General features: G+C 40.0%; 1 protein-coding gene across 5 annotated transcripts in view; it reads right to left on the reverse strand.

Moving 5' to 3' along the window:
* pcdh1b (protocadherin 1b) overlaps positions 1-26,985 on the reverse strand; it is a 229,581-nt gene that overhangs the window by 83,826 nt on the left and 118,770 nt on the right. For 3 of the 5 annotated variants that reach the window (XM_012862811.3, XM_036132434.1, XM_036132436.1), the window contains exon 4: positions 17,701-17,920. In XM_012862811.3, coding sequence (XP_012718265.3) covers positions 17,701-17,920 — 220 coding nt within the window. Of the gene's footprint in view, positions 1-17,690; positions 17,921-26,985 lie in introns of all 5 variants that reach the window. The other 2 variants (XM_036132437.1, XM_036132435.1) reach the window with 1 other exon arrangement.

Consider the following 26,985-nt stretch of genomic DNA (forward strand, 5'->3'; position numbering starts at 1 on the left):
GCTGCTCATTAATTACAGAGAGCATTAATCTGTGGGACCTAATAAGTGATCAGGGGGCTGTAACATGGAGCAGCAGCATGTGACCAATGCTCACCTTAAGCTCTATGAGCCGAGCGCCCACATCTACCTGCCAGATACTGACAGAGATGTTTTTACTTAGACAGCTAATCGACTGAACCCGATCACTGAGGTGTGGGCTGGAACATAGCAGAGAACATTTACTTTAATGCTATAATTAAATTTGTATTTAAGCTGGACACTTTAAACCTTCTGCTACTTAGTGGTTGATTTTTTTTTTATCATCTGGACAATGACTTTCTCCTGCTGTCCATTTCCTCTGTGCCGCATCAGGAAAAAAAAAAGGTCTTCTTCTTTCGGTTTACCCAATATATTACACTACTCACCTGATATATGAAAATTGTTCTGAAGTCCAGCTGTACAGTGTTTGAGCAAGTTCAGGGTTTTTTGCTAATACATTTTATAAAATAACCAAAAAACTTTAGTTTTAATGGTAAAAAGTTTTATTTTTTAATTTTTTGGTGATATTTTTTTTCAAATAGCAATATAGCAAGTGTAGTTAAAGTAAAATGGGTTAGAGTTATTTTGTCACTTGCCTGCATTTTTTGTCTCTTAAACCAAGAAAAACACTGAAACAAATTAAGGACACATGTTGGTTTATGTTTTACGGATAAACACAAATCTGTCTCCGACTGGTCTAACATGAAACACTTGCTTTCTTGTTTCTTAAAAAAAGGTGTTTCACCTTCATTCAAAACGCTAGTTCAGTTCTGATCAGAAGACACAATGTTGTTGTTTTTTTTCCTTTCATTAAAAGGTAAACAGCCAGTGTTCGTATTTTTGTCTCTCTTTCCTGTAAAGGATCATTTATAGGAATATTGCATTCTTTTCACATCCTGACCCAGAGGTTTTCTGTTTGGGGAGTAATGTTCTTGCACAGAACAATTGACAAAGCCATCGCCGCCCTGAACTATGTGTACTCTGTTTTTTTGTTGTTTTTTATCTATCAAAAAATCTGAACAAAAAGTCATTGGCTTTGTGCTTATAAAACTATTGCTGAAATTAAATTTGCCTACTCTTGTTTATTCTCATTCAAAATATTCCTGGTCCAGTGACCATGTGTTTAGGTGTCTACTTAAAAGTTTAAAAGGTATTACTACAATTAACTATGTGCAACTTTTCCAATCTTGAGGCAACAGAAAACTGCATTATCTCTTTGCTTTGGTGGCTTCTTGCGTTGCTCTGGGTGCTTCCTCACATTTATGTTTAACTTAAGTAGCAAAAGAGGGGAAGATGAAATGCAATAGTAGCTTTTCTACACAGACACACTTCTTGCTTTCTATTTAAGTTGTTTTTATGTGGGTTCTTTAATATAGAAAAGAATCTTTAAGAATCTTTAATCATGTTGTCTCTTACAGTCCCCTTATATGACCTGCTTTAGGTTTTGCGCCTGACGCTGACGCTTTCAGAGTTTCGATTTAAAGAAAGTAATATGAAATGTTTATTGTTTGTGTCCTGATGCAACAATAATGATGTGTGTATACAGCAGAGAAGTGATGGCCAGCTCCAAACATTGGTGTCTGTCTCCCAGTTGCCATGGTGATCCACCCCTGCTGTGGGTCTCAGCAGGACATCAGGAAAACACAGTGAGACACACCGGGGAGCCTGCAGTGCGTGTGCACCTGTTTAGCTGACGCACTCTGCTCCATTAGCCCTCTGACATCCCCTTACCACACAAACACACTTTTACACACCTCCAGCCAGCCTCTCCTCATTAGTTCCCATGATGCAACACTAACCTGGCAACCGGACTTATGGCTACCTCCCCTGCTGCTTCCACGCTCTCATTGGATAGGTTCCCGGGGGTCACGGCCCATGGCTGCCCAATCTCGCCCCCCCCACCGTCCCACCATCTGTCCTGGAGCTGCCAGTGCGGAGCGGGCACGGCCCACCGGGAACAGCTGCCGGCGCTAGCGGAGGTGGCTAACTGGAGCCAGGACACGGCAGGAGGCGGCTTTAGCAGAGCCGCTTTTAGCTCGCTCGACGCTGAAGAAGGCGGTAGCTTCCTGTTCGGAGCGGACAGTTGAGCAGTGACTTTGATCTCTGAGATAATCTGACATAAGTCATCATGAATAAACTAAAATCAGGGGAACTCTGGCCATCATTTGGAGATCGCCTTTTAAAGTCATGAAAAATATATCCCTTCTGGAAAGTTTGTCATGTTAAAATAAAACGTCAATGTCTTATGTTAAGACTTTATATAAAGTACTTTATATAAAGTAGTGCAAACCTGTGAAATGGAAAAAAAAATATGATTGAATGATTGCTTTAATTTATATCTAGCTCCTCCTGAAACAACACTTTAGAGAACCACCTTGTTACTTGGTTTCTTACTATGTCTAACCATCTTTGCACATCTAGAGACTGATTTATGTTCTCTTGTTCTTGGCATAGTGATTCAAGCCCTGTCAAACTGGTTGAAAATTTTCTGTGAAAAAGTAACTCTCAAGTCTTTCCAATGATCTCCGCTTGGATTCAGGTCTGGACTCTGACTAAGGCATTCAGACGTGTGAATGAGCTTTGACCTAAACCACTGGAAACGGTGAATGTGGAAAACCTTCTCATCTCCAGCTGCATGTTAAAGAAACAGAAAGGTTTCTCATCTTACCCAAGCAACACCTTCCACATTTCTTTTCTGCATCTCCGATGTTCCCAGTCCAGAAAGAATTCACGAATTGGGGTCAAAAGAGAATACAGGAAAATAAATCCCTTCCTCCCTGAACAATAATGATGTTGTTATGTGGTTCAGTTTTCTTAACACTCCCAGTTATCTCAATTTGTCTATACCACAGGCCACATCCCTCTGGCGCTGTTTTTTGAAAATCATCCATCATAATTATCATGTTTACCATTATTTATCCATGTTTATTTATCATGTTTATTTATCAGTGCACAACCATGTTGTACATTCCAGTGAAATATTTCCTCTGCATCTAGCCCATTCCTTAGGGAGCAGTGGGCTGCCACTGTGTGGTGCCCGGGGACATTGTAGTTTCTACAGTGTGAATGAGCATTGCTGTTTGGTTACAAATAAGGTGCATTCTGAAGGCAGCTGGTTGCCCTGGGTTTTGTGTAGGGGTTTCAGAGAAAACAGGATTTATTATAAATACATACCGTAGTTTTGTATTCAGAATACCTTTAGAAATTCCATGTATAGGTTTCCTTCCACTTTGCAATTATGCAATACTTTATGCTAGTCTGTCATGTCAAATCTCACTAAAACACTTTAACCCATGTTGTTGTAGCATGACAAAATGTGAAAAAAATTTCTAGGGATATGAATACATTTACCCTGTGTAGAGTTGAGAAATTCCTGGATTTGGACCATTGAACTTCTTGTACTTGTGAAAAACACATTGTTAATATGTTGAATTCAGAGGCGCTACTTTCTCCAAGCAACCTTTAACACCTGGCGAAGTGAATCCATGCCTCTGTGGGATTTTTCCCTCTTTTCCTCAGCGGGGAGCTCTTTTAGATTTCAAGTGCTTTTATATTTCATGCCAATAACGAAAACGGGAGCTGACAGAAAGGACAGTTTGACAGTTTATTCTAGCAGTTTAAGAGCAGAGAAGCTGAACTCTGAAGAGAATACCGAGCAGCTCGCTGCGCTGAATATTCATGAAGATAGTAATGCATGTGGCCTCTATTAAAGGTTGCATGTCTCGAAATAAACTAATAACGAAAGGGGGACTTTTGAAGAGTTCACCTTTAGAAAACAGAACCATATTATTCATTTGCGACTCACTGTTCGGTGTTATCTAAGTGATAAGGGCAGAGTTATGGTGTGCTCAATAAACAAGACAGGAGAAGCAAAGGAGCAGTTATTTTCTTCAAAGTATTCAGACAGCTTTACTTACAAATACAAGATCAAATAAACTGATCCCTGATCAAATCACATTCAAAATGTATACATCCGGTTGGAAAAGTTCATAACGTCCTTTCTTATACCAGATTCCTTTGTAAAAGTTCTTTTTTAATTTACTGAAATGTATAAGATCCTGAATGACCTCTACGATGAAGAAAAAAACTCCCTCATTCATTAAAGTCCTCTGACACTGAACAACCGCTTTCCGTAACCATTCTCGCTGGGAATATACTTGAACTAAAAAAAGTTGGGATCTATCTCAATTCAAAGAGTTGAGAGGTGGATTGTCTGACGGTTGCTTCATCCACTTTAGTAAGGCCGTTGGACATAGATGGATCAATAATCAATAAATCCCTTTGGGTTAGAGAATGCCTTGAAATCCCTGAGAGCAACCGGACAAAGTTGCTAACAAGACAAGACTGTCTGAACCTGCGTCCACAAGCGAACAGTGGAAAAGACTAAGTGGATTTATAGATGAATAGTGGACAGGCAAATGGACAAATGGATCTAGAGTTGGACAGCTTGATGGAAGGATGGATATATGGGTATAGTACTGATAGATTGATAGACTGATGGATGGCTCCATACACAACGGATGGATGAATTGTTCACTACATCTAAAACAGCTTCCTATAGAACAAAAACACCTGGATACTGAAATATTTCCAGTTACCTTTGAAGATTTTTAAACTTTAAACTTTGTTAACTATGGGGATTCTCAAACCTGGGGAAAACTACAGCAGCTTTAAAGTTTACCCACACACCAAAAAAAAGTCTAGATTTAACTCAGACTACCTACACCCACAAACACATACACATACGCCCACACCCTCACTATCTATATCTCAGTGCAACAAAATAATCCAATCATGGACCCACAACAGCATCTGTGCGCTGCAGCGCTCTTCTCCAATGCCACTGTACATCAGTCGAATCCTGGCCAAGCTTCGATTTACAGCTACTGCCAAACACACAAGTGCGCACACACACACACACACACACACCTTCTGTAGTGTGCAGCGGCCACCACAGATAAGCTCAAATAAACAACAGAGCTTGAAAAATAAATCCACCTCCCTTCTCTCTTTCTGTCTCCCAGCGGATGGGAGAGGGCATCCAAAGAACACCGCCTGTTACTATAAAGCTTCTTGACATCGCATTCACTAACACACAAATACACACACAGAGATACAAATAGGAAACGGAGAGGGAGGTATGGTTCCACAGGGAGGAATCACCTCTTCTATCGTTCTACAAACTCCTTTTATCTGCTGGTTAATGAGGAGCACACACAGGCACCTACACACAAACCCACACTTAAGAAGCTCCATGCATGCACACACCTCCTCAGGACGGAGGTTTCATCAGAGCGTCTCTCAGCGAGTGTCCCACTTCTAAAAGGACCACTGCTTACATCGTTATGTAATGTTTTTGTTGAGTATAGTAGATGTGTAACTGTGTGTGCGTGTGTTTGTGCGTGCGCACATGTGTGTGTGTGTGTGCGTGTTAAACTCAGAAAGCCTTTGAACACTCAGCCTCTTTCCTCAGCATGAAGTGTTGTAACACTACAGGCTCTAATGAGTGTGTTCATGTAGAGAAGCTGTATACGTGTGTCCAACAGCATCTCTATTATTAGTCAGTAAAAAGCATTTCTGCAAAGCAAGCAGTTGCCAGAAAAGTGGATGAACTGTGCCATATGCAATGGAGATGCAGATAACTTTGTTTTTTTAGGTGAAGGGAAAAAAAAACTGAATCCCATTCCCCATTGATACCGCTACACCTACCCTGTCCTGTCCCATTACCTTTACCTCAAAATCTCAGAGTAGTGGTAGACTATAAAATGCACAAAAAAACTAAATCTGATATCACCACCAGTTTTTTTAAGTAAATCTATTCTTGAAAAAAAATCTGTTCTAATTTTTTTGCATTAATCTATCAATGCAACAGGACATTATATGTAGGACAAGACTGCATTGCTGATTTGTTCTCCTCTCAATCAGTAAAAGGACTGGCAAGAAAAATAAAATGGCCATTTCTGTTCATCAGCGGGGCCTGCGTGGAGAGGGTGGTTGACTTTCATTTTCTGGGAGTCCACATTGAGGAGGACCTGACCTGAAGTGTGAACACCTCTGAGCTGCAGAAGAAGGCTGAGTAGAGACTGTCCTTCCTGAGGGTGCTTAGGAAAAAATAACATCAGAGACTGCTGGTGTCCTTTTGTCGGTGCTCTATTGAGAGCATAATGACCTGACGCATCTGTGTGGGGATAAACCCAATGTACAGTGGCTCAGGCGAAAGAGCTCCAAAGGATAATTTATTTGGCCCAAAGCATGGCTGGCAACCCTGCCCCCAATACTTTAAACATTTTGAAGTTCCCCATGTCTCCAAGAAGCCCATTACTTCAGAAGGGACCTGTCTCACCCGGGTCATACTCCGTTTGAAATGTTATTATCAGGTAGATGCTACAGATCAATTAAAACAAGGACAAGACGATTCAACAACAGTTTCTATCTAACAACAATAAATAGACTCAATACAGTCACAGTGTAAAGAGAGACGCAAAAATGCTAATTGCACAAGGAGTATGAAGTCTATTTGTGTGTTTTCAGTTTATATATCTTAAAGGAACAAAAAGCAACATTTCCTTATTTTAGATAGAAATAAAAAAAATAGTTTGCTGAAGAACTAAAGGTATCCTTTTAGCTGGACTATAGTTAAATGTCACACACTATCTCTGTGTTGTTTCACCATCTCTTGTTTACATAGCTGGGCCGGCTTTGCTTGCATTTATGTGCACGTATGTGCACGTGAACAGCTGCTGCTTAGGTCTTACCCACTCCCTGCCCATAAAATGCCACCACCAGACACAAAATACAAGAGAGCGCATCCATAAGATCAAAACATCATCTTGCTAATAGCATTATTATAAAGTTATGAGTTACTTACTTCTTCACTAGACATGTTCCTCTGTAAGGTGGTGCTGCTTTGCTGTGTATTTATCCTTTGTAGGCTCATAGGAGCCAGTGGGTGAGAGGGGGAAATGGCTGCCAAGTGCTGGAGCGAGGTAGAGAAAGGCGTGGCTTGATAAACATCGTGTTTTAGTATACAGATAGTGCTCAAGCTCCACCTAGTGGTTAAATATCACTTATTGCTCCTTTAAAAAACTGCTTACAGTGGACACGTGACAGTTGTGAACTGGTGGCAGCATAGCTATGTCCTGATCAGCGCAGAAAATAACAAGGAGCCATTGGTGGATTTCCACAGACATACCGACCACACCAACACCAGTAAACATCCAGGGAACTAACGTTGACATAGTGGACTCTTATAAGTACCTGGGTATTCATCTGAAGAATATATTAGAATGGAGTTACAATGCTGATGATTTTCACAGGAAGGGTCAGAGAAGACTAACTGCTTGGGAGACAAAGATCTTTTTGAGTACAGTAGGCATGTCTGAAAACCCTCCAAAGTGAGGCATCCAAGTAGCATCCTCATCACATGCTTCAATGCCCTCTTCTGTGGACGAGAGGCGATTCTATCCAGAGCTCCTCGCAACTTTTTCAAGCACTCCCTAGTCACCTCACAGAGTGAGCTCATTTCAACAGCTTGTATCCAGGACCTCGTTCTTTCAGTCGAAATACTTGAAATCTTCCACTTGAGTCAGAAAATCATTTCTTAACTGAAGGGATTGTTCCACGAGTATTTGCTCAAATTGCTAATTAACTTTAAAATGGAATAAGAGGCTTTGAGACCACATGGAACCCTGAGTTAGAGACTGGATATCTCAATAGATATACCTGGAATCCACAGTGGATAAAACCTTCCCTCACACCTGAGGGCCTTGAAAAGCTCAAAATCATTCAATCAGTATACAAGTATGGCAGCAATATCTTGGAAAGAAGACCCGGTCTTGCAGAAAGGTAGCATTGTTCCTTGGGACTTCTTAAAAACAACACATTTCTTTTAAAGGATCTTACAAATGACTTCCAGAGCTGAATAAGTCAACCCACATCACTCACAGTGATTCACAAATATTCTCTGTACAAAGTCCTAACAATGTAAATTTCAATAGTCCTTCACCGCACCAGAATTATCCTGAGAAACTTCCTAACTCACTGAACATTTCACTGAAAACACCTTAAATAACTTATAAAGCATCCATTGACAAATATAAAACATTTCAGTCAACGCTAAAACCCTAGATCCTTTCCAAATATCCCCAAAACTACACCCTAAAACCATTCAGGCTTTAGATTTGGGGAACAAATCTAAAGGCAAAGCCCTCAATAAAACCACTAAGGCTGCAACACAACATTCAAGAACATCCTCAGACAATCACAAGACCTTATTGCTCACCCACTTGCACACCCTTTGAGTGGGAGACTAGCATGATCAAGATACTATTTGGAATTTACTTGATGAACCCATTCACAACCTAATACCTTTCGTTTTCATCACACAACTTCAAAGGATATTTCTTTCTTTCTTTTAAAGTAATTGCAGGTACTCTGGGATCTATTAGGATTTTTTGCAGCAGTCTCTAGGCTTCATTAATATTTGACATAACAACCATATTTCTGTTGGAGACCTGCTGGGAGTTGCTGCCCACTCAGGCAGCTGGAATTCTCTCTTACTTTGAGAACATAAAGATCTCACAAATGTGGGAAAAACTAAAAATAATATGCTATTTTCAGGAGAATATGGATTTGTCCTGGGAGTTTCTGACAAGACGCAGAACCGTTGACCTCCCATCATTACCCGCCGGGGGAGAAGGCAGAAAAGAGGAGAAAAAAGAAGAAAAACAGGGAATGAGGATCCCGAAGGAGGAATGAGAGCAACCAAACAGCCACTTGAAAGAGGTTAGAAGGAGATTGAGACAGTGGGAGGCAATGGTAATGCATTCTTCCTCACTGGGAAGAAAGACAAGGGTTTTTGTTAGAACTGCATACTCAGTATGGAGTGTCCCTACATAATTGTTAAAGCTACAGAAATACTTTAGTATTAGCTTTTTGTATGGTCTTGTATGGACTAAATAAACTAAAGATTTTAGACTCACTTTTTTAGACAAAATAAAAAATTTGATTGAGGAACGATTGCATTTTGATTCAATTATCAAATTAAGTCTATGAGGAATGGTTTGCCCATCCTTAAAATCCTTGAAAATCTGCAGAACCGTGCAGGTTAATGCAGCTTTATAGGGGACATGGTTTACATATAATGTTAACTGCCAGTCCACATTAATTTATATTCTGACTAATACTACCAGTTAAAAGTTTACAAAGATGTTTCAGGCATTCTTCACTAAAACAAAAAAAGCCTTTAGACAGACCAAAGACCTGCGGGAGAGATTATGTCTCACCGTTGGTTTGGGAACCCTTAGAACAGAAAATCTCTGCTGAAGTTGTTGATCTATAGCTGAAAATATAATCTTTAAGAATGTGTAACTTTTTTTAATTGTCCCAATTCTTGCAAAGTCAAAGTAAAGAAAACTTATCTGTGTAGGCGTATAGCCCTGCAAGTTAAAGCAAAACACTTCTAAGCCTATGTAATTGGACCTTCATCTGCCTTCAGCCATTACTGAGAGTCATTCTCAAACACCGACTCAATGTTGATTGGAGATGGTGAACAAATTCAATAAAAATTTACTCTCGTCTGTTTCAAGAAATTGCTACATGCATATATGATTTAAAAAGATAAGAACTGTTGGAGGCCTTGATGAGCACTTTGCATATTATTTAAAGTCTAAGGATCAGGCCAAGTAAAATACATTTCTGATACAGACAAGGACTGAAAACCACCTGATGTGCCCCCATCGTCCACATCATTCCTCAACTTTCTGTCTCCAGGAGTTTAAATGTTTTTACGTTTAAAACGATCCTTCCCTGCGAGACTCGTCTAATTCACAACACATGTGTCAACAGAAGCAAAGCCGAAGCGGCTGACGTCACTGCAGGCTGCTCTCACGGCTTTATCAGGAAACCGAACTGGGGGCTGATTAAGAGCCGAGATAGAAAACCTCACTGATGTTCTGCATCTCTCATCCGAGTGTGCTCGGCTGAGTTTGCAGCGGTCTCTACAGCTCTCAGTCTGATGCAATCAGCAGATAAAAAGCCTACATGTGAGTGTGTAAGTGTATGTGTGAAAGTAACCGCGCACATTTCATAAGACAGCTTGTTATGCAGCAGCTTCTCCTCCCTTTTCGGATCCTTCAATCCTGAATCCATCCGCATTTTGTTTTTTCATCTTTGCCTCCAATTTCTGTGCAAAAAGGAGCAAAAAAAGACACACATGCAATCAAATCCCACACAGCTACCCCTTTTCTTCCTCCCTCGCATTTGGTTTTTCTCGTTTTCCCATCTGTCCATCCCTGACAGGAAGTGGGTGCATTAGCAGAGCGAAGACCGGCTGATGGAATTAACTTCCATTATCTGACCATTTGCAGAATGGAGAGCAGGATAAATAAGCGATGGAATAGGCGGACTGAAGCGATAGAGATCTATCACCTCTGCAGAACATGCCACTAAATGTATTTTTCATGTTTGTGTTGAGGGTTTTCTTTTTTCTGGTCCGGTCGGCTTGGTCAGATGCTAAATCTTTTGTATCCTCTCCTTTCCAATCCCTTGAAGTCTGGAATCCTTTTTTTTAGACAACAAATCTCATTTAAAGACTGAAACCTGTCTGTCACTACTTTACAGCTCTGCTGGCTGTTGTCAGCTTTGAGCCCTGCTGTTCCTGCTGAAGATGTAAAACTTTCAAAGAAAGAAAGGCTCAGTGATTTTCTGAAACAGCTGAACACTGTGGTTTCTAATCAGGCTTAAGGACCAGATTGATTCTGGAGTGAATAAAGACAGGATTAACACATCTGTGGCTGTTGGATTGGGTCAAAATTAATTTAATTATCATTATTTTTATTGAGCAGTTTTATGGGACAAAACATTACAATATGACGGGCATTTAATGCAGAATAATTATGTTTCTCTAAGAATAAATTTACATTATTAGTTTTTCTGTTGCTTCGGGAGAAAGCACATACTGTTAAATTATTATGCAAAAGCATCTGTAAGGTTTTTATGGGCCTTACTGTTACAAACACATATGTTCCTAATTTAGGCCACTGCGACATCTGATTATCCCACCTGTCAACGAATGTTGCGTAACGTTACCATCCATCCATCCATCCATCCATCCATCCATCCATCCATCCATCCATCCATCCATCCATCCATCCATCCATCCATCCATCCATCCATCCATCCATCCATGAGACATACCTCAGACTAAGAGGGACTAACTCACTAACCACTCCCCTACTTATGGCACCATTTCCACCCTCTTTTGGCCATTCCAGACCTTTCAGCTGTCATACTCTGTGGTCTAGGTGCGGGCCTGTTTTCCTTGCTCTCTCTTCTCTGCAGGGTTGGACGGGCAGGTGTGATTCATCAGAGCTGATTGCCACCCTTTATAAGGAGCTGGAACCAGGAGGAGGGCGTCAGTTCGTTTGCGCTCTTGCGTGGTACAGACCTACCCTATGTTCTTTCGTGATTTCCTGAAACCAGTTACTAACCTTGTTCTTGTTGCCTCCTTGCTCCAGAAACCCGTTCATCTGACCTCAGCCTGGAAACCTCGTCACATTGTCAGAAGCCATTCTGGATCAGTCCACAAGAACCGAACTGAACCCACGGAACCCTGTTTGCCCTCCTCCCTGCGCTCACCTGCCTGTCCACCCTCCAGCCAGCCACAACACCGAGAAGGAACCAGGACTTGCACCGACAACCCGGACGTATGCTCAGTACCTCTCCTCTGCACCAAACCCAAGCTACCGCCTAAGTGAGTTCCCGACCAAGTCTCATCTTCACGATAACCAAGCTCAAGTTGTTCACCACCTTCTCCATCTTTCTGGCAGAACCCGTGAGACCTTCAAACCTCAGAAAGAACCATCCATCTCCAACCATACAATAAAGCTTTTTAAAATTTACCTTTTTGTCAGTCATTGCGTTCTTCAGAGTCACATTTACATAGATATGACATCAGCTCCTTGTTAACATCAGCCTTTACATCCCCATCACTGGTCTGCATGTTGTGAAAACTACAAGTTTATTTTGTGAGTTTACTGATTCAATTACTCCGTATTAATCATTGTATTATGGGCGTTTCTGATTTGCCTTAGTTTTCCTGTTTTATTGCTTTTGTCTGTTCTTGTTTCTCAGAGTTTATTCTGCTCTGTAAGACCTTCATGCTAAAGTCATTGTCTGATCATGTTTAGTCACAATTTTGTTGTTTCTCACCCTGGATTTCAGGTCTCTGCAATTGTTCTGCTCGTTGATTGGAGATTGTACTAACAATGCATGGCATTGTTAGTATGGTAACCTAACAGGGACAAACTAAACACCCTCACTTCAGTGGATTTTTTTCCTAATACTTTCAGAAAGAAAACAGGAAGACCTTGCAAATTCAATGATGCTAGATTCATTATACATGCAAAAGTGCTTTTGTTTAGAAAAACTTCACTTTATCTTCCAACAGCTGAGTTTTTTTCATAAGGGAATTTACCTCTTCAACTTCTAAAGTGAAATAAATATGAAATATAAATGGGAATAAAGTGTGAAGATAATCTAAATCTGCACAAACACCAGGTTTTACTTGATCAGCTTTGTCTCTAAGTAACAATTTTATTAATCAGAGATAAGACAACATGTTGGTAGAATTAAGAAATCAGTTGCAATCACACAATCTGAGTATGTGCAACTAAAATGCATTCATCTTCCTTGTAGCCTTTCATTCAGTATCCATAGTATTAAAATGTGAATAAAGAATTTAGTTATTTAACTTGACCAGACGGGGGGTGTTATTTCAGGCCACTTGGTTCGGTCCTGCAGTTCTTCATCACTGCGTCTGAGGCACTTGAGATGTGATCAATCAGCAATCAGTCACACCACTAAATGGTCAATTCAGCCAGCAGCTGGGAAAAACATCAAGAAACAACAAAACAGATGTCCAAGAAATAATTCAATAATCTGAGGCGCAGAACTCAAACTGTGCTGCAGTTTGGTAAGAGTTTTCAGGCCAATCTCTGGGAACAAAACGCTGCCACTTCGGATTTCCGCAAAGCAAAGAGGCTGTGATTCAGATGTCTAATTGCCTAACTTTTACCTGTAACAAAACCAAACAGCAAGCGAAACTAAAACTTCACAGGCGCAAAACAGGAGTGCTAAAATTACAACAGTGATGGATTTAAAATGGTTTCAAATCAGGGCAAATCAAAGGTGAAGCGTAACTCTATTCAATACGATAAAATAGCTACCTAATGGATGGATAAATTGTTGGGCCAATTTCGAATCACTTTCAGCCAGTTTGAAAAAAAAAAACTCTGTTTGTATAAGACGAATGCTCCAAAAACACATTCTAAGTGTCCCTAAAGATAGTGCCCCAACTTTCTGAATCCAGTTAAATCATTAAATCAAATTAGTATGCTGTTCCAGGAATGGGAAATAAAGATCCATCTCTATTTTCCTTCGGATAGAATTTATTGTAGTGGAAACAGAGAAAAACACTAGTCTGTGGGAAAATATATCCAGTAAATACTATTGAGGGGGCATCTCTACCTTGAAAAGAATCACAGACAGGAAGATATGGAAAAAGCTGGTATTTATTGAGTAAAACAAAATGGGAAATGGCCGGGGAAAAGCATCATGAAGGAGCATTGATGGAGAGTAAAGTGTATCAGTGTGCAGTGTGTTAATCCCCCGGAATAAAGGCTGTAATCTGTTGACCTCTCTGCTCGTACAACACACACACTTCCTTTGGAGAAAACACCTCCAGCCCAAACATGTTTAACCATCAAAGTGCGAGTCTGAAACAACATCATCAACTCCGAACATAAAGCTGACCTTAATCCAGTGCGCGGAAGGAGTCAGCCACTTTCTTCGGCTCGCTATCGCTATCTCACACACAAACACACACACACACACACACACGCATGGAGGCTGGCAGTAGCCTGTGGGTGTGTGAGCAGCTGTGAATAATTGTGTTTACAGATGGTATATGTGCGACCTGTAGGTTCAGAGACACTTCTCACCCCCTCGAATAAAGACAGAAGACAGCTGTGACATTTAAAGCGAATGTCTTTCTTTCCCTCCCTCCTTCGCTCTCCCTCTCGCCCTCCTTCCCTTATTCCTCCGCCCGCTTCAACTTGTTCACCTCACTTAGTTTAATTGGCAGAAGTGTTAACGAGGCGTTACAAGCCAAAGCGGAACAGTAAAGAGTGACATAAGCAAGAAAAGATGGGTGAATTGCTGCTTTGAAATTTAATTTGGCTCCATGATGTAGGTAAATGAGCCTCTTTATTTGTACTTCAGGGAATCTCGTTATAGGCACTAAAAGCCACCTGTTAGTGCGCATCGCTATCTAAATGTAAAGTTACGCAGCAGAACATACAAGTAGCTCTCCTTGTCTTGTTTTGATTCATCCTCCTGCATTTCACTGATTATTCGGATAAATTATGGGTTTCATGCACGAGGTGTTGCGTGCTTTAAAAGACCGAAATGAGCCTCCTCAAATATGCAGCGGCGACGGATGACTGTGGACGGATCAGTCACAAACATCTCTGAATGGCTTTATATATACTGCAGTTGCTGGTCCGAAAGGATTCAACACAATCTCCTATTGCCAAGATGGAGCGGAGTTAATTTTTAAGCACACACTTGATTTATTTCTTTTTTGCTGATCTTGATTGATTTGCGACTAATTTCCCAACAGCCATGTTTAACCTTCACCCTCAATGCTGTATAGTTGTCTCGTAAAGCTGGTCTGAGCGATAAAGGCATTCTGATTCGAGGCATGCAGGGAAGCGGCGCACTTTCCCGTTAGCCGATATTAAAAAAAAAAGCTCAAGAAATTAGAATGCTGCTGCAAAACATAAATTCTCTATCAGTCAAACTCTTTTTGTAGAGTATTTTGCATGCAGAGAAGAGTCACACGAAGCGCTTTACGCTTGTTAAAAGGTTAAAAACAGATGAACTTTAACAAGATGTGATCAAGCTAATTACACTCTCTGCTAAGGCTGTTTTTAAATTGAATGTGAGAAGTGAATGAATGTGAATTAGACCAAAAATGTGTACAGTCCTTTTAGTAGGTGGTTATTTTCTCATTAACAATTCTATCTTGAAAATGTGCCTCAGTGCCTGTGTAAATGAAGAAGAAAATATAAACCAAATGGAATGTTGTTGGCAGGTGACATAAGCGAGTAGGACAAATTTGGGATGCACAAAAAGGTGATTGGCTAAATTAGATCATGACAACATTGTGTTATATATTTCTTCATTTGTATCCTATTCTGGTCACGTGTATGTTTCAACTTTCTTCAGTTATAAAAACCCCATACTTCTTTTCTAAAGGTTTGCTGTAAGTTCTACAAATAAATTCATCTTTTTTTTTCATGTTCAGGGTTTTTTTTTTTTTTTTTTGGTATGTATTCATTAATTTTATCATAGTTCAGCCAATGTTGAAGTTAATCATCAAAACCAAAGGCAGGTTACGCTCTTCCATCAGAACTGAGCACCATGATCCTGTCGCTGGTTCAACGCTCTTCCTTCAACTTGATTTTTGGATGTTGTCTGACTGAATCGTTTAGCCATCCTAATGTGGCCCTTCTCAACACAATTCAATGTCTGCTTGCGCATGTGCCTGCTTCTAAAACATGAGCTTTGATAATCAGTTATTCGTTTCAACTATCAGTAGTCATAAGGCTGTGGTGGATATGTGTAAAATATACAGTATAAGCCCATATTAAATGGAATGGCCACTTTGTTAGGTACACCAGTTAAACTGCTTGTTACACAAATGGTGAATTTGTGTAACAAGACATTGCAGCAATCTAATCTATTGAGGCATCTACTCATGCTAAGACCACTTGCTTAAGTACAATCCAAGCCTCACAATAGGGAAGACAAGGGATGCCAGGGGCGAATGAGGCGTGTTTCTTACTCAGAAAACCTGGACTGAGTATTTCAATAACTGCTGAACTGTTGGGATTGTCATGCACTACCATCCTTCCTCTTTCCTAAGAATACTCTGAACAAGAGAGAGTATCAGGGAGCCACAGTTGTAAGTTAGGTAGCAAGGAGAATGCACAGGCTAGTTCAAGTCAACAGTGGCTCAAGAAATGTTTTGTTACAACCAAAGAGGGCAGAATACCATCTTTAAGCTGACAACACGTCAAACCTTGAAAGAGTAGCCGAAGACTACACTGAGTGCAATGGTTCACTCAGGTTTCCCAAAACCAGACCAACCAGATGGAAAAAATGTTGCCCGGTCTGATGAATCTTTATTTCAGCTGTGGCATTAACATGCTAGAATCAGAACTAGAAGTCCATCATGTTTTAATCAAAGGCTTAGGTGAATGGTGGTATAACGGTATGGGGAGAAATTTTCTAAGAACACTTCGGTTCCTTCAGTACCCGCTTTTATGAACAGCAGAGCTTAATTAGGTTTTTGTGCTGACTTTTTGTGCTGTCAATCCCTATACAACCACATTGGGCTCATCCTCTGATGGCTACTTAGAGCAGGATAAAGCTCAAAGCTCGAATCATCTCAAACTGGTTTCTTAACTAGGAGAATGAGTTTACTGTACTGCAATTCCCTCAACAGTCACCAGATCTGAAACCAATGGATCACCTTTGGAATGTGGTGAAACAGGATATTTGCATTATAGACCTTGAACCAACAAATCTGCATGAACTTTTGTACAACCATCAAGGCAATATGGACCAAAATCCTGATTAGTTATGCCTCAACTACCTTGCTTAATCTATGCCGTTAAAAAGGCAGTTCTGAGTGCTGAGTGGGTCCAAACCTGCAAGATTTACCTAATAAAGTGGTCTGTGAGTGAATATTGAAAAGAATGTCTGTAAAGCAAATCTGTCTAATTTGATATGACAAAACAGCAGTTTCTAGGAGTAAAAGAAAAAAAAAACAAGGTGATGAAATCATCTGCAAGTCCCTAATAACTGTTATTTTTGCATCAAAACAATGCAATCAAAAAGTCAGCTAATAAGAGCAGTGGAAGATAAATCAATTCTAAACTTGTTTCAATAACAAAAGGAAAGGGAAAAATAGACGAGTGTAGCATTAATTCTCCTGTTCTCTGTTTTCTGTGATCTGCTTTAAAAGTCAAAGCACTTCAGTGAGGTTTGTACCTGTGACAATGTTATCATAGCACCTCTAAATATGTTAGTAAACCAGATAAGACGGATTCCTTTCTAACCTGTTGGCTCTTTAAATACATTTCCACTTTTTTTTTTCTCCTGTAATGGATGATGAAAGGCTCAGGAAATGCTAAGTTGGTAAAGTCCAGGAGCCAGGAGTATTGTGTTAGTGTGTTTCCTGTTAGCCACCCTCTGTTGCTCCGTAAGTGGAGCTGATGGAGGGTTGAACTAAGTATGATTTACATAATTGGGATGTTAATTTGTTAAGCCGTGGGAGTTGATTATGTTGCATATTGATTGTGTTGTGCTGCTGTGAGGTCGCACACCTCTTTAACAATGGTATACAGTGTGCAGCGCCGGGAATTGTGGGAATTTGATTACATGTACAGTGTTAGTTTTCCTGCTGACAAGGTGAGTTTGTGATGAAAAGCTTGTACGAGCATGCTGGCGTGTTTCTGAACCTGCTTATGTGTGCCTGCTCCAGTCGGGGCTGATGAGTGGATGAAGTGGTGTGAGACGAGGTAAAGAGGGAGGGGGAAATCCACCTGGTCTTACCGTTCTCCGGGTGTTCCATCTCGCCGATGCTGCCATCGGGCGTGGTCCTCTCGTAGTGGTCTTCCGGCAGAGCCAGCGGTCCGATCCGAGGGCCCGATGATGACTTGGAGCTTGGGGTCTCTGACTCCTCCAGGCCGCTGTCGTAGTAGCTGTGCTGGGACGCATCCTGCAGATCCTGTGCTTGATTGGAGGTGGAGAAGGTGACTCGGCGGTGGGGCAGCTGAAATAAGCAGAGAAAGAAAAGAGAAGAAGCATTGGTGTGTTGTACTTTATCAGTATGGCGTGCTCTTTTATTCAACAGATTGATTTGCGTTTAGTTTGGTTCTGCAGCTCACATTTCATCCTGACGCTATCCTCTCTGGTTAAAACGGGAGTTGCTAATGGAAGGATGTGTGATTGATTGTTTTATTCTGTCTCAGTGTTTTTGATTTACAAACCAGTCTGCTAGAGACATTGACCTCAACAGCAAATGCTCTACGCCCAGCAAAATTGATCACTTTGAAAGAACAATTGATAAACTTTGAAACGCCAATAAATGTTTTGCATCATCCAGTAAGTCCCAGCCATTTGATATCAGCAAGTTAAATTGAACTCTTTTAAGATGACTTGTTGTCTTTAGAAGTCTTTGAGAAGACATTTGTAAGCAAAAAATGCAATCCCTATGTTCCCTAAATATTCGAAGAAAAAAAAAACGTGTAACAGAAATATGCTAATTCCTTTACACTTGTGAAAAGAAACTGTAAAAAAAATAACATTTTGCATCTTCTTTAAGTAAAAAAAAATACAAATCTGTAGTTAAGATTGCTTTAAAGGATTTTTTCAACAAATATTTCCTTTAATGACTCATTAGGGTGTCCCAGTTTGTTATAAAATAATTAACAATCCAGTTTTCAACAAATGTAGACTTGACACTTTTGACCCAAACCCAGCTAAAGATGTGTGATTCACACATATTCACACAGTGTGAATGTAATTTTAACACAAAAATTAACAGTTCATTTTTATCAATGCAACAGTGCAACATATATCAGCTACACCTGCTTAACTGCTTAGTAATATAAAATTTGAATCAACCGATCACATGGGAACAACTCAACAAATCAAGGTAACATGAGAAGGATGAGTTTCTAAAGTTCAAATTAAACATCAGATTTGGTGACTTTGAACATGCTATGGTTGTTTGTGCCAGACTGGCTGGCCTGTTTATTTCATAAACTGATCAAGCTGAGTTTCTTTAAGTTAGTAAACTTTATATAGCACTTTTTAAGAGGATAAAAACCACAAAGTGCTTCATAATAAAGCACAAAACAACACATAAGATAAAAAAAGATAATATTCAAAAGACAAAAACAGTTTACCTTCATTGACATATATTGTAATAAAAATGGCATCTGGCCAAGCATAAAAAAAGAACAAATCATCTTTCACCAGTGGGAAAATATCCAGAGACTGAAAGTTGTGTGGATGAAAACTCCCTGTTGGTGTGAGGCCAGAAGAGAACTGACTTCAGATGATAGAAAGGCAAGAGTAATCACTTGTTACACCAAAGGTATGCAAAATACCATCTCTAAATCCAAAAGTCACCAGATCGCAATCCACTGGAGCCGCTTCAGGATGTGGTGTAATTTCACATTATGGATGTGTTTTTGTCATCTTCATTTTCCTTTGGCTGTCTGGTTGGTGGTTGTGAAGGCTATATAAATGAATAACTGAATGTAATTGAATTAAATCTTAATATGGAACAGAATCCCTGAAAGAAATGGAACATTTATTGTGTACAACACCATGGACACATTTTAACTATATAAATCCCATTTGCACATAATCCTTCACAATAAACTATTATGGGATGTTCTTTGGTAGCTCAGATGGAATCATGAGAAACTGTAATGTCTCAGAGGTTGATAAATCCACTTGGAGTTATCAGTTCCTTAAAAATATATCTCATCATTATAAACTTATGTGAGTTGATATGTGACAAAACATTGTTCTGGCTTGTGCAGCAATCCAAAATCTTAATATTTACCCTTTGTTCTGCAATGTCTTCAAATCATTTTCCAAGCATTGTCATGGAAATTTAAGATATTCATGTTAGGATTTTTTAAAACATTCATGACCCTAAAATGGCAGAACATTACAGTCACCTTTAGAAAACTGAATAGCCCGTGGAGGGTAAAATTTTCCCAGCCAGTCACTGATCTGAAACTTGACAAGCTGGCACTGGGTAGAGTGGAGCTGGTAAAAATGAAAAGAATCACATCTTTTTCAAAATCACCTGCCCAGTGGAACAGCTACTGTCCCTGCAAAACCCCACATGCTGGAAACCTGTCCGCTGTTGTCAGCGCAGTATTCACCTCTTTGAGCCAATTCTGTTTACCAAAAAAAGGTCTAACTAAACTAAACCCTGATCAAAAAAAAACTTGTGGGCAAGTTGTTTGACCAAGGAGATGTAATGCCAATACCAGTGTCCATATCCCAAATGTAACCAAGGCCAGTCACAGATGCATATACATATACATTGTCCAATGTCCCCAACACCTGATAGGATGCTTTCTTTGTCAAAGACATCTGATGTGTAAAATGCTCACTTGGTCTCCCACTCACATGTTCTCAGCATAGATGAGAAGTGAATTGCAATGGCCAATTGTTTATGCATTTACTTAAATAAATCAATCGGATCAATCAATTATTTGCATATCCTCTTCCACATCCACAGCAATGTGCTTAACAAAGTCAATATATAACAATAAAAACACACAGAGAGCTAAAATAAAACATAAAAAAACAGGTTAAAAATAAGGTAGATGAAACAAAACAGATAACATAAGGTAGCCTCAACCAGACGTGCCACTCAGAGTTTTAAGTTTCAAAACCTTGTTTCAATAAAAAAAAAAGTATTGATCTTAAATTTAAAGAGGCCAAATTCAGTTATAGATAGAAGAGCTAGTGGGAGCTGATTCCAGAGTGGAGGTGCAACCACACACACAAAAAAAAAAAAAAAAACTTGTGGAATCATGAGTAAATGTAGACCGTCTAACCTCGAGCATCTGTTGTAAAAAGAAAAGTTCAGTAACTCTAATAAGGGGTTGGGGAGTCTATTAATTGGCTTTATGAACAGAAATCAAAGGTTTCAAATCTATCTTAAAACAGACAGGATGCTAATTTAGTGAAAATATAACAGATGCAATGTGTTTCCATTAGGAGTGCAAGTTGCCAAGTTCCAGGCAGCTGCATTCTGAACAAGTAGGAGGCGACTAAGTGATGACTGGGGGACATCGGCATAGAGGGCATTGCAGTAGTCGATTCTTGGACTGATTACAGCATGAACAGCCTTCTCCAGGTATCAACGGTTTAAGATGACCTTTTAAAAGCCAGACCGAACTACAGAGGCGATTTGTTGTCAAATACTTAAATCCTCGTCAAATATGACCTCTGCGTTTTTGACATAGTCGCTGAAATTTGCAGTCAGAATTCCAAAGTCAATGGCAGCTTTGTTGCCAGATAATATCCATTCAGTGTTTTGCTCATTTAAAAACTAAAAATGATATCTTAGCCAATGTTTGATAGCAGAATCTATCACAACCTTCACTTTTCAAAATTATTAAAATTACTTAATTAATTATTAGGATATTCATTTCTGTACCAAGCTAACTGATTTTAAACACATAGAAAGGTTGCAAAAAAAATCTGGAAGTCACAATTTCTTTATTCTTTATATAATATGTTCATATCCACAACAAATCATTGAAGTGTTCCCTGTTACAGATTTGAATATGGCTTCAAAAACAGATTTTCTTATATAATAAGAATGCTCGGTATGACGATTAAAGGGGCAGTCGAGTGAATAAGTCATCTGAGTGAATACTGTACCTTTATTGAGTCTCAAAAACTCAAGACTATTGGCAGCTATCAATAGCATATTATCCACTTAAACTCAATCTGTCATGGATGCAAAGCTACACCGTGCTTTTTACTTTGATGCGACTTCCTTGGCAACACTATATGAAGTCCACCTGCGAGGCCAGGACTTCAATTCTTGTTAACTATGAAATGTCTTGACTTGCAGCCTTGAGTGAAATAAGTCATTCTTCTGCTCTTGCTGTATGTATCAAGCTTAAGCTGAATCATATTGTGAGCTTTTTTTTTCTACATGTATCCAATCATTTGTAGGTCTTATTATGATAGTTTATACATTTGTACCATACTCTAGAGGAGAGACTTTTGGTAAACATTTCCTAGCTTAAAAATCTGAAAAGCCACATAATAAGCGGCAAATAATTATAGTAGCATGCTAATGCTAGAATTAACTAGAATTTATTAGCTAGAAAGTGTTATTGGTACATTCAACTATTTGAAAATTATGTCTGTTGTGTGTGTGAACCTCTCTAAATCCCTAGCCAGTGTCTCACCAAATACTTCATTATGGTGACATAATGAAAACAAAGGTTCTTGATCCTTGGTGTAGGTCAGACTAGGACCAAATATATATCGACTAAACATCAAGCAAGTCTACCAAACATTAGCCAAGTCTATCAGTCATCTTATCCTGCCAGCTTTTACAATCTTTCAAGCCATTTCACTGTTAGTGGATGCGCCTGTGAGTCCAAGTCTAAGTAATTATTCCAAAGGGATTACTACTAAAATGCAGCTTCTTAAGGGAAACTGTGTAATATGTGCCGCGTTCAAAAAAATTTCAACATTTAAAGGTTGTAAGAACATATGGTGAAATATATTAATAAATGCACATATATTGAAAGTAATCCTGAGACAAGCACAATAATATAATTTCAATACAAGTGGCCCCCTGGTGGGTTTAAAGCACCAACTGCAAGTTCCACTATTATTCACAACATCACATTTAACATCTCTCACCATAATAGATTTAACAGAATGACACATATGAGATGCATTTAATGTAAAGCAGAGTTTAAAAGAATCTCAAGCGCGTTTTGCCCATAGAGTGTCTGTTCAGGGCTGAACACACACTTCCTTTCATTTCTTGTGTCTGTCTGTGGGTGGAAGGTAACTGTTTGACTGGTGCGTTTGATAGTTTTGTAATTAAAGTGCAATTAGCCTTCCTGTAGCGCTGCGGGGATGCTCGACACCACTCCAACGTACACACGCACACATTGTGCAAAGACAAAGAGGGCTGCCAAGAAAGAGTGTCCTAATTCAAAGGCACACAATGCACGGTCAAACGTTTCAAATGTGCACAAACACACGCGCAGGATGGGCCCCGGACTACTGAACAGTAGCATCACTGGGTCGATCACCATGGCAACTGGGCACTGCCAGAACCAGTAAAACCAGCAGATCAGCTCTCGGAGCATGAACACAAAAAACCTCTTGGCTTGCTCTTTACAGTTAATTAATCTGGCTGCATCTCAGTGCAGCCAGTTTGGAAAAGTCCTAGTTGTGCTTAGCTCCAGTACTTTCAACAGGACTGGGGGTCTCCTGGTGCGTTATCACCTGCATCCCAAACAGTTTGAGTAATTCAGCTGGACCTGGAAGGATTTAAAAATACCTGGTTTTTGCTCTGTGTGCAGGTGAAAACTGCAATATTAGTGTCAAAGTGATGGAAAATGTGCAAAACTAAAACCCCAATGGAGCTCCCCTTTAACCTGTGCAGATACACTGTGCTGTCAAAGCAACAAAGGCCCAGATCCCTGATGCTTCAGGCGACAGGCATCTTCTGCAGGTGAACAGGTTCAAACACTCAGAAATAACTGGACTCAGAGCAGTCTCACTTCCTGTCTTCCCTCCCAGAAGAATGCAGAGGAGCTCAGAGAGGTCAGTTTGTATTTCTGTACTGGCACAGAACTACACGTGTTATATAAAGAAGGGGGTTCATTCCACTTTTTCTCCAACTTTGTGAGATAGGAGAGAGTTACAAGGAGATGTGGTTGTGTTACAGGATTTCCCATTTGTTTGACATTGCCACGGTGTTTGCTTCAGCACATCAATCGTCATTGCGTGTGAAAACAATTGGTAAAACGCATTTCTTGCTTATTGTATTCTTACTTTATGCAGATAACTTTTTTTTGTTTGTTTCAGCTAATATTATCCCCCCCTCAAATTATAGTATTTCCATTATAATCAAGCTATTTGTTCTCAAGGGGTGGCAGTGGTGGATTCCACTAGGGGGCAGCGCAGCAAACTCAGATCAACTACTAATATGGAAAAAAAGATTAGTTGATGTTAAATCTCTTTGAAGATGAAAGTTTATGTGTGTCAGATTTCTTTTGTCAGTTTTTTTTTTTTTTTTTTGTGATATCTGCTCACATTAGCTTGTACACTTCCTCTAAGAATTGCTTTGTGGTTACATATCATCAGTTTTGGTCCAGAGCATATGAACAAATGTGTTAGAAAATCTTTACCTAAATCAAGTAATCATCCATTTTCTCTCCTTATCCAATGACAGAACCAACGTGAGAAAAAAAAACTCTATTTCAACGGCTCCCTCTACTGAGGGATTCTGTTGGAAACAACACACATTTCCTTTGCAACTGACAGAATATACATTTTTTGGATTTACAAGAAAACCCCACAAACCACTTCAGCTGACATACAGGACTAACAACAAGGAGTATGGGCAAAACGATTGAGTTACAAGAAGAAACTGTTACTTCGCCAATGCCACAAAAACAGCAAGATTATGCAGAAACAAGTGTCAAAACTCCTGGAGCAACGTAATTTGGAGTAAAGAGGCCAAAAGTGAACATTATGGCCTAATCCATTAGCACTGCACATGGAGAGAAATCTACAAGGCCAGGATCACAAAGTGTGATTGACAAAGGCACAGATGAGTTGGTCAAAACCGATGCTTGCAACAAGTTATCAAAAATAACATTAAAATTAAAAAAAATAAAAACCTGGAGGAACATCTAGACTCATAAGCCTGGAAGCAGCTCATGTGATATAGCGTTCAAACAAGGAAATGATCCGAAACACAAGGCCAAGCTGACCTGTCATTGGCTAAACCAGGAGAAAGTGAAGGTCCTGGAGTTGGTCTCCTGACCTCAGTGTCATTGAATCACTTTAAGGTGATCTCAAACATGCTGTTTATGCGAAACGACGTCATCCAAAATCATCTACAACTGCCACAACATATTTTGAGTTGAGTTTTAAAAATTAGGTAATGCAAACCTTTGATTAGGGTCATTTGTTTAGTTTCTATGTTTTTAAACATAGGCCATGGCAAGACTATGTAAAACTGAAAGCACACCTACAAAATCTCCAGCAAAAACAAAAAATGTGCTTCATTGTTGCCCATTTAAAAATTCCCAGAGAGAGATCACATGCGCATCAAAATGTAGATTTCTTTCTCCAAATAATGTGCTGTGATGCCTGCCGGGGATCCTGTGACGGTCGCGTTGATCAGGTGTGTTTGGGAAAGCAAAGTGTGCCAGCTTGTGTTATTAATAACTGCTCACTGCTCCTAAGTTTCGCCGTTCGGTTTGCTGAGTGAGCATTAGGAAATAAATCACTTCTGTATTTACGGAGCAAGGTGTCTGGATCTCTCTCCCGCCTGTCTGTCACTTCCCGCGCACCCAAACACAACAGACAACCTCCCTCCCTCTCTTGTTTTTTTTGCCCTTTTTGTACTGATTGCATTTGCGTGTTTGTTTGCTGGAAATAGAAGTGCCGCCTCAGCATGTTGAACTAAGAGAAAGTGGAGCAGATCAGAGGGGAGGGGGAAAGGGACCAACCAACATTGAGAGCAACCTCCACCTCAGCCTCCACCCTGACGCTGTGCTTTAACCGAACACCATGTCCTCGTCCTCCAGATGGCCGCCATGTGGATGATAAAATAGTCGCTGTATGTCTGACCAGCTTTGCTCTTCTCTGCTGCCCTACTTTATGTCTAATGTCAACCCTAAAAACTAGGGAGGTTCCATGAGAAGGGTGGGATTAACTAATGAACAATTTGTTGTTTCACCTTTGAGGTGCACAAAAATCATCATTAAGGATAAAGCGGTCCAAAACAGAAAGATGCAGTAAGTAAAATGTGAACTTGAGGCCATTTTCTGATTTTAATAACGTATCATCAAAAAAAAAATCTCAATTTAAACAGGGCAACATTAAAATCTGCAGGGACTGTCTGAATACTCATGATTGTATATATAGGCATCTAGCAGTTTTATAATTCACGAATCCATCCGTTTTTGCACGCTCAATAATAATTATGATACAACACTAGAAAATGTTTGTTCAAAATACGAAAACTAAAAATGAATAAACTATTATAACAATTTTGCCATGGCCCCAGGGCAAACCGCATGGCCTCTATGTACTAATCAGATATGGTGTGAAACTGACTTTGAATCTTCTTGAAGACCTTCATAGAATGTACTTTGACCATTTATTGCATCTCCCATCTCTTACATCTATTTTAATATGTGTTTGCATTTTAGTCCAATTTCCTGTTGTTAGCATTCCCCTCCACACTCCAAACTGTATATAAAGAGCAAGAAAGAGTCTGCGGTAATAGCGATGAAGGTTGGTAGTTAAGAATTCAAGGGAAAATGCTTTATCACGGCCTCCCTCCTCTGCACAAAACAGTTAATGCTGCACTTTGCCGTAAGTTCCCTCCTAACAGCTTCTCCACTGACGGATTTCCAGCCGTCTGCAGGAAAAACGCACATGTGCACTTATGTAAAACAAGAGAGGCATGATGAGCCATTTTTCCTTGAATCTGTAATAACTGACCTTGATTACCATCGCAGGGAGAGGCAACAGCAAGGCCGTGGATGTATCGTTAAATCCATCATGCAGCAAGGAAGAATTAAAAAAGATAAGCAGGATAAGAGGGGAGGAACAGGAGCAGCGGGGGGGAAAAGGAAGCTGGAGGAGCAGGACGAAGGTGGGTTGAGGCTGATAAGAAGTCCAGGTCGGTTCCTCTTCCTCTTGCAGCTCAAACTCCTGCAGGAGGTGATAGAGGAAGAGGAGGAGGCTCGTTCAGTGGGCCACATTGTTCAGAGATGATTAAAAACCAGTGAGAGGAGGAACGCAGGACGCCTCGCTGGGTGTTTGTCAGCCGAGACAAGGAGAGGAAGATAACCAAGTGTGTGCATGTGCATGTGTGTGTGTGTGTGTGTGTGTGTGTGGGAGTGTGAATGTGTGTGTGAGAGAGATCCTCATTACCTCCCTCTGTGGGAGATAAGAGTGTGTGAGGCTGCATTGTGCATGCTTATAAAAGTCTGTCCTTATCAAGTATGCATGCACACACACTCCTAAACCTACACACACTTATTAACACATGTTCACACACACACACACACACAC

Source organism: Fundulus heteroclitus, unplaced genomic scaffold (assembly GCF_011125445.2).
Source record: "Fundulus heteroclitus isolate FHET01 unplaced genomic scaffold, MU-UCD_Fhet_4.1 scaffold_51, whole genome shotgun sequence".
In the NCBI taxonomy this organism is placed as follows: domain Eukaryota; kingdom Metazoa; phylum Chordata; class Actinopteri; order Cyprinodontiformes; family Fundulidae; genus Fundulus; species Fundulus heteroclitus.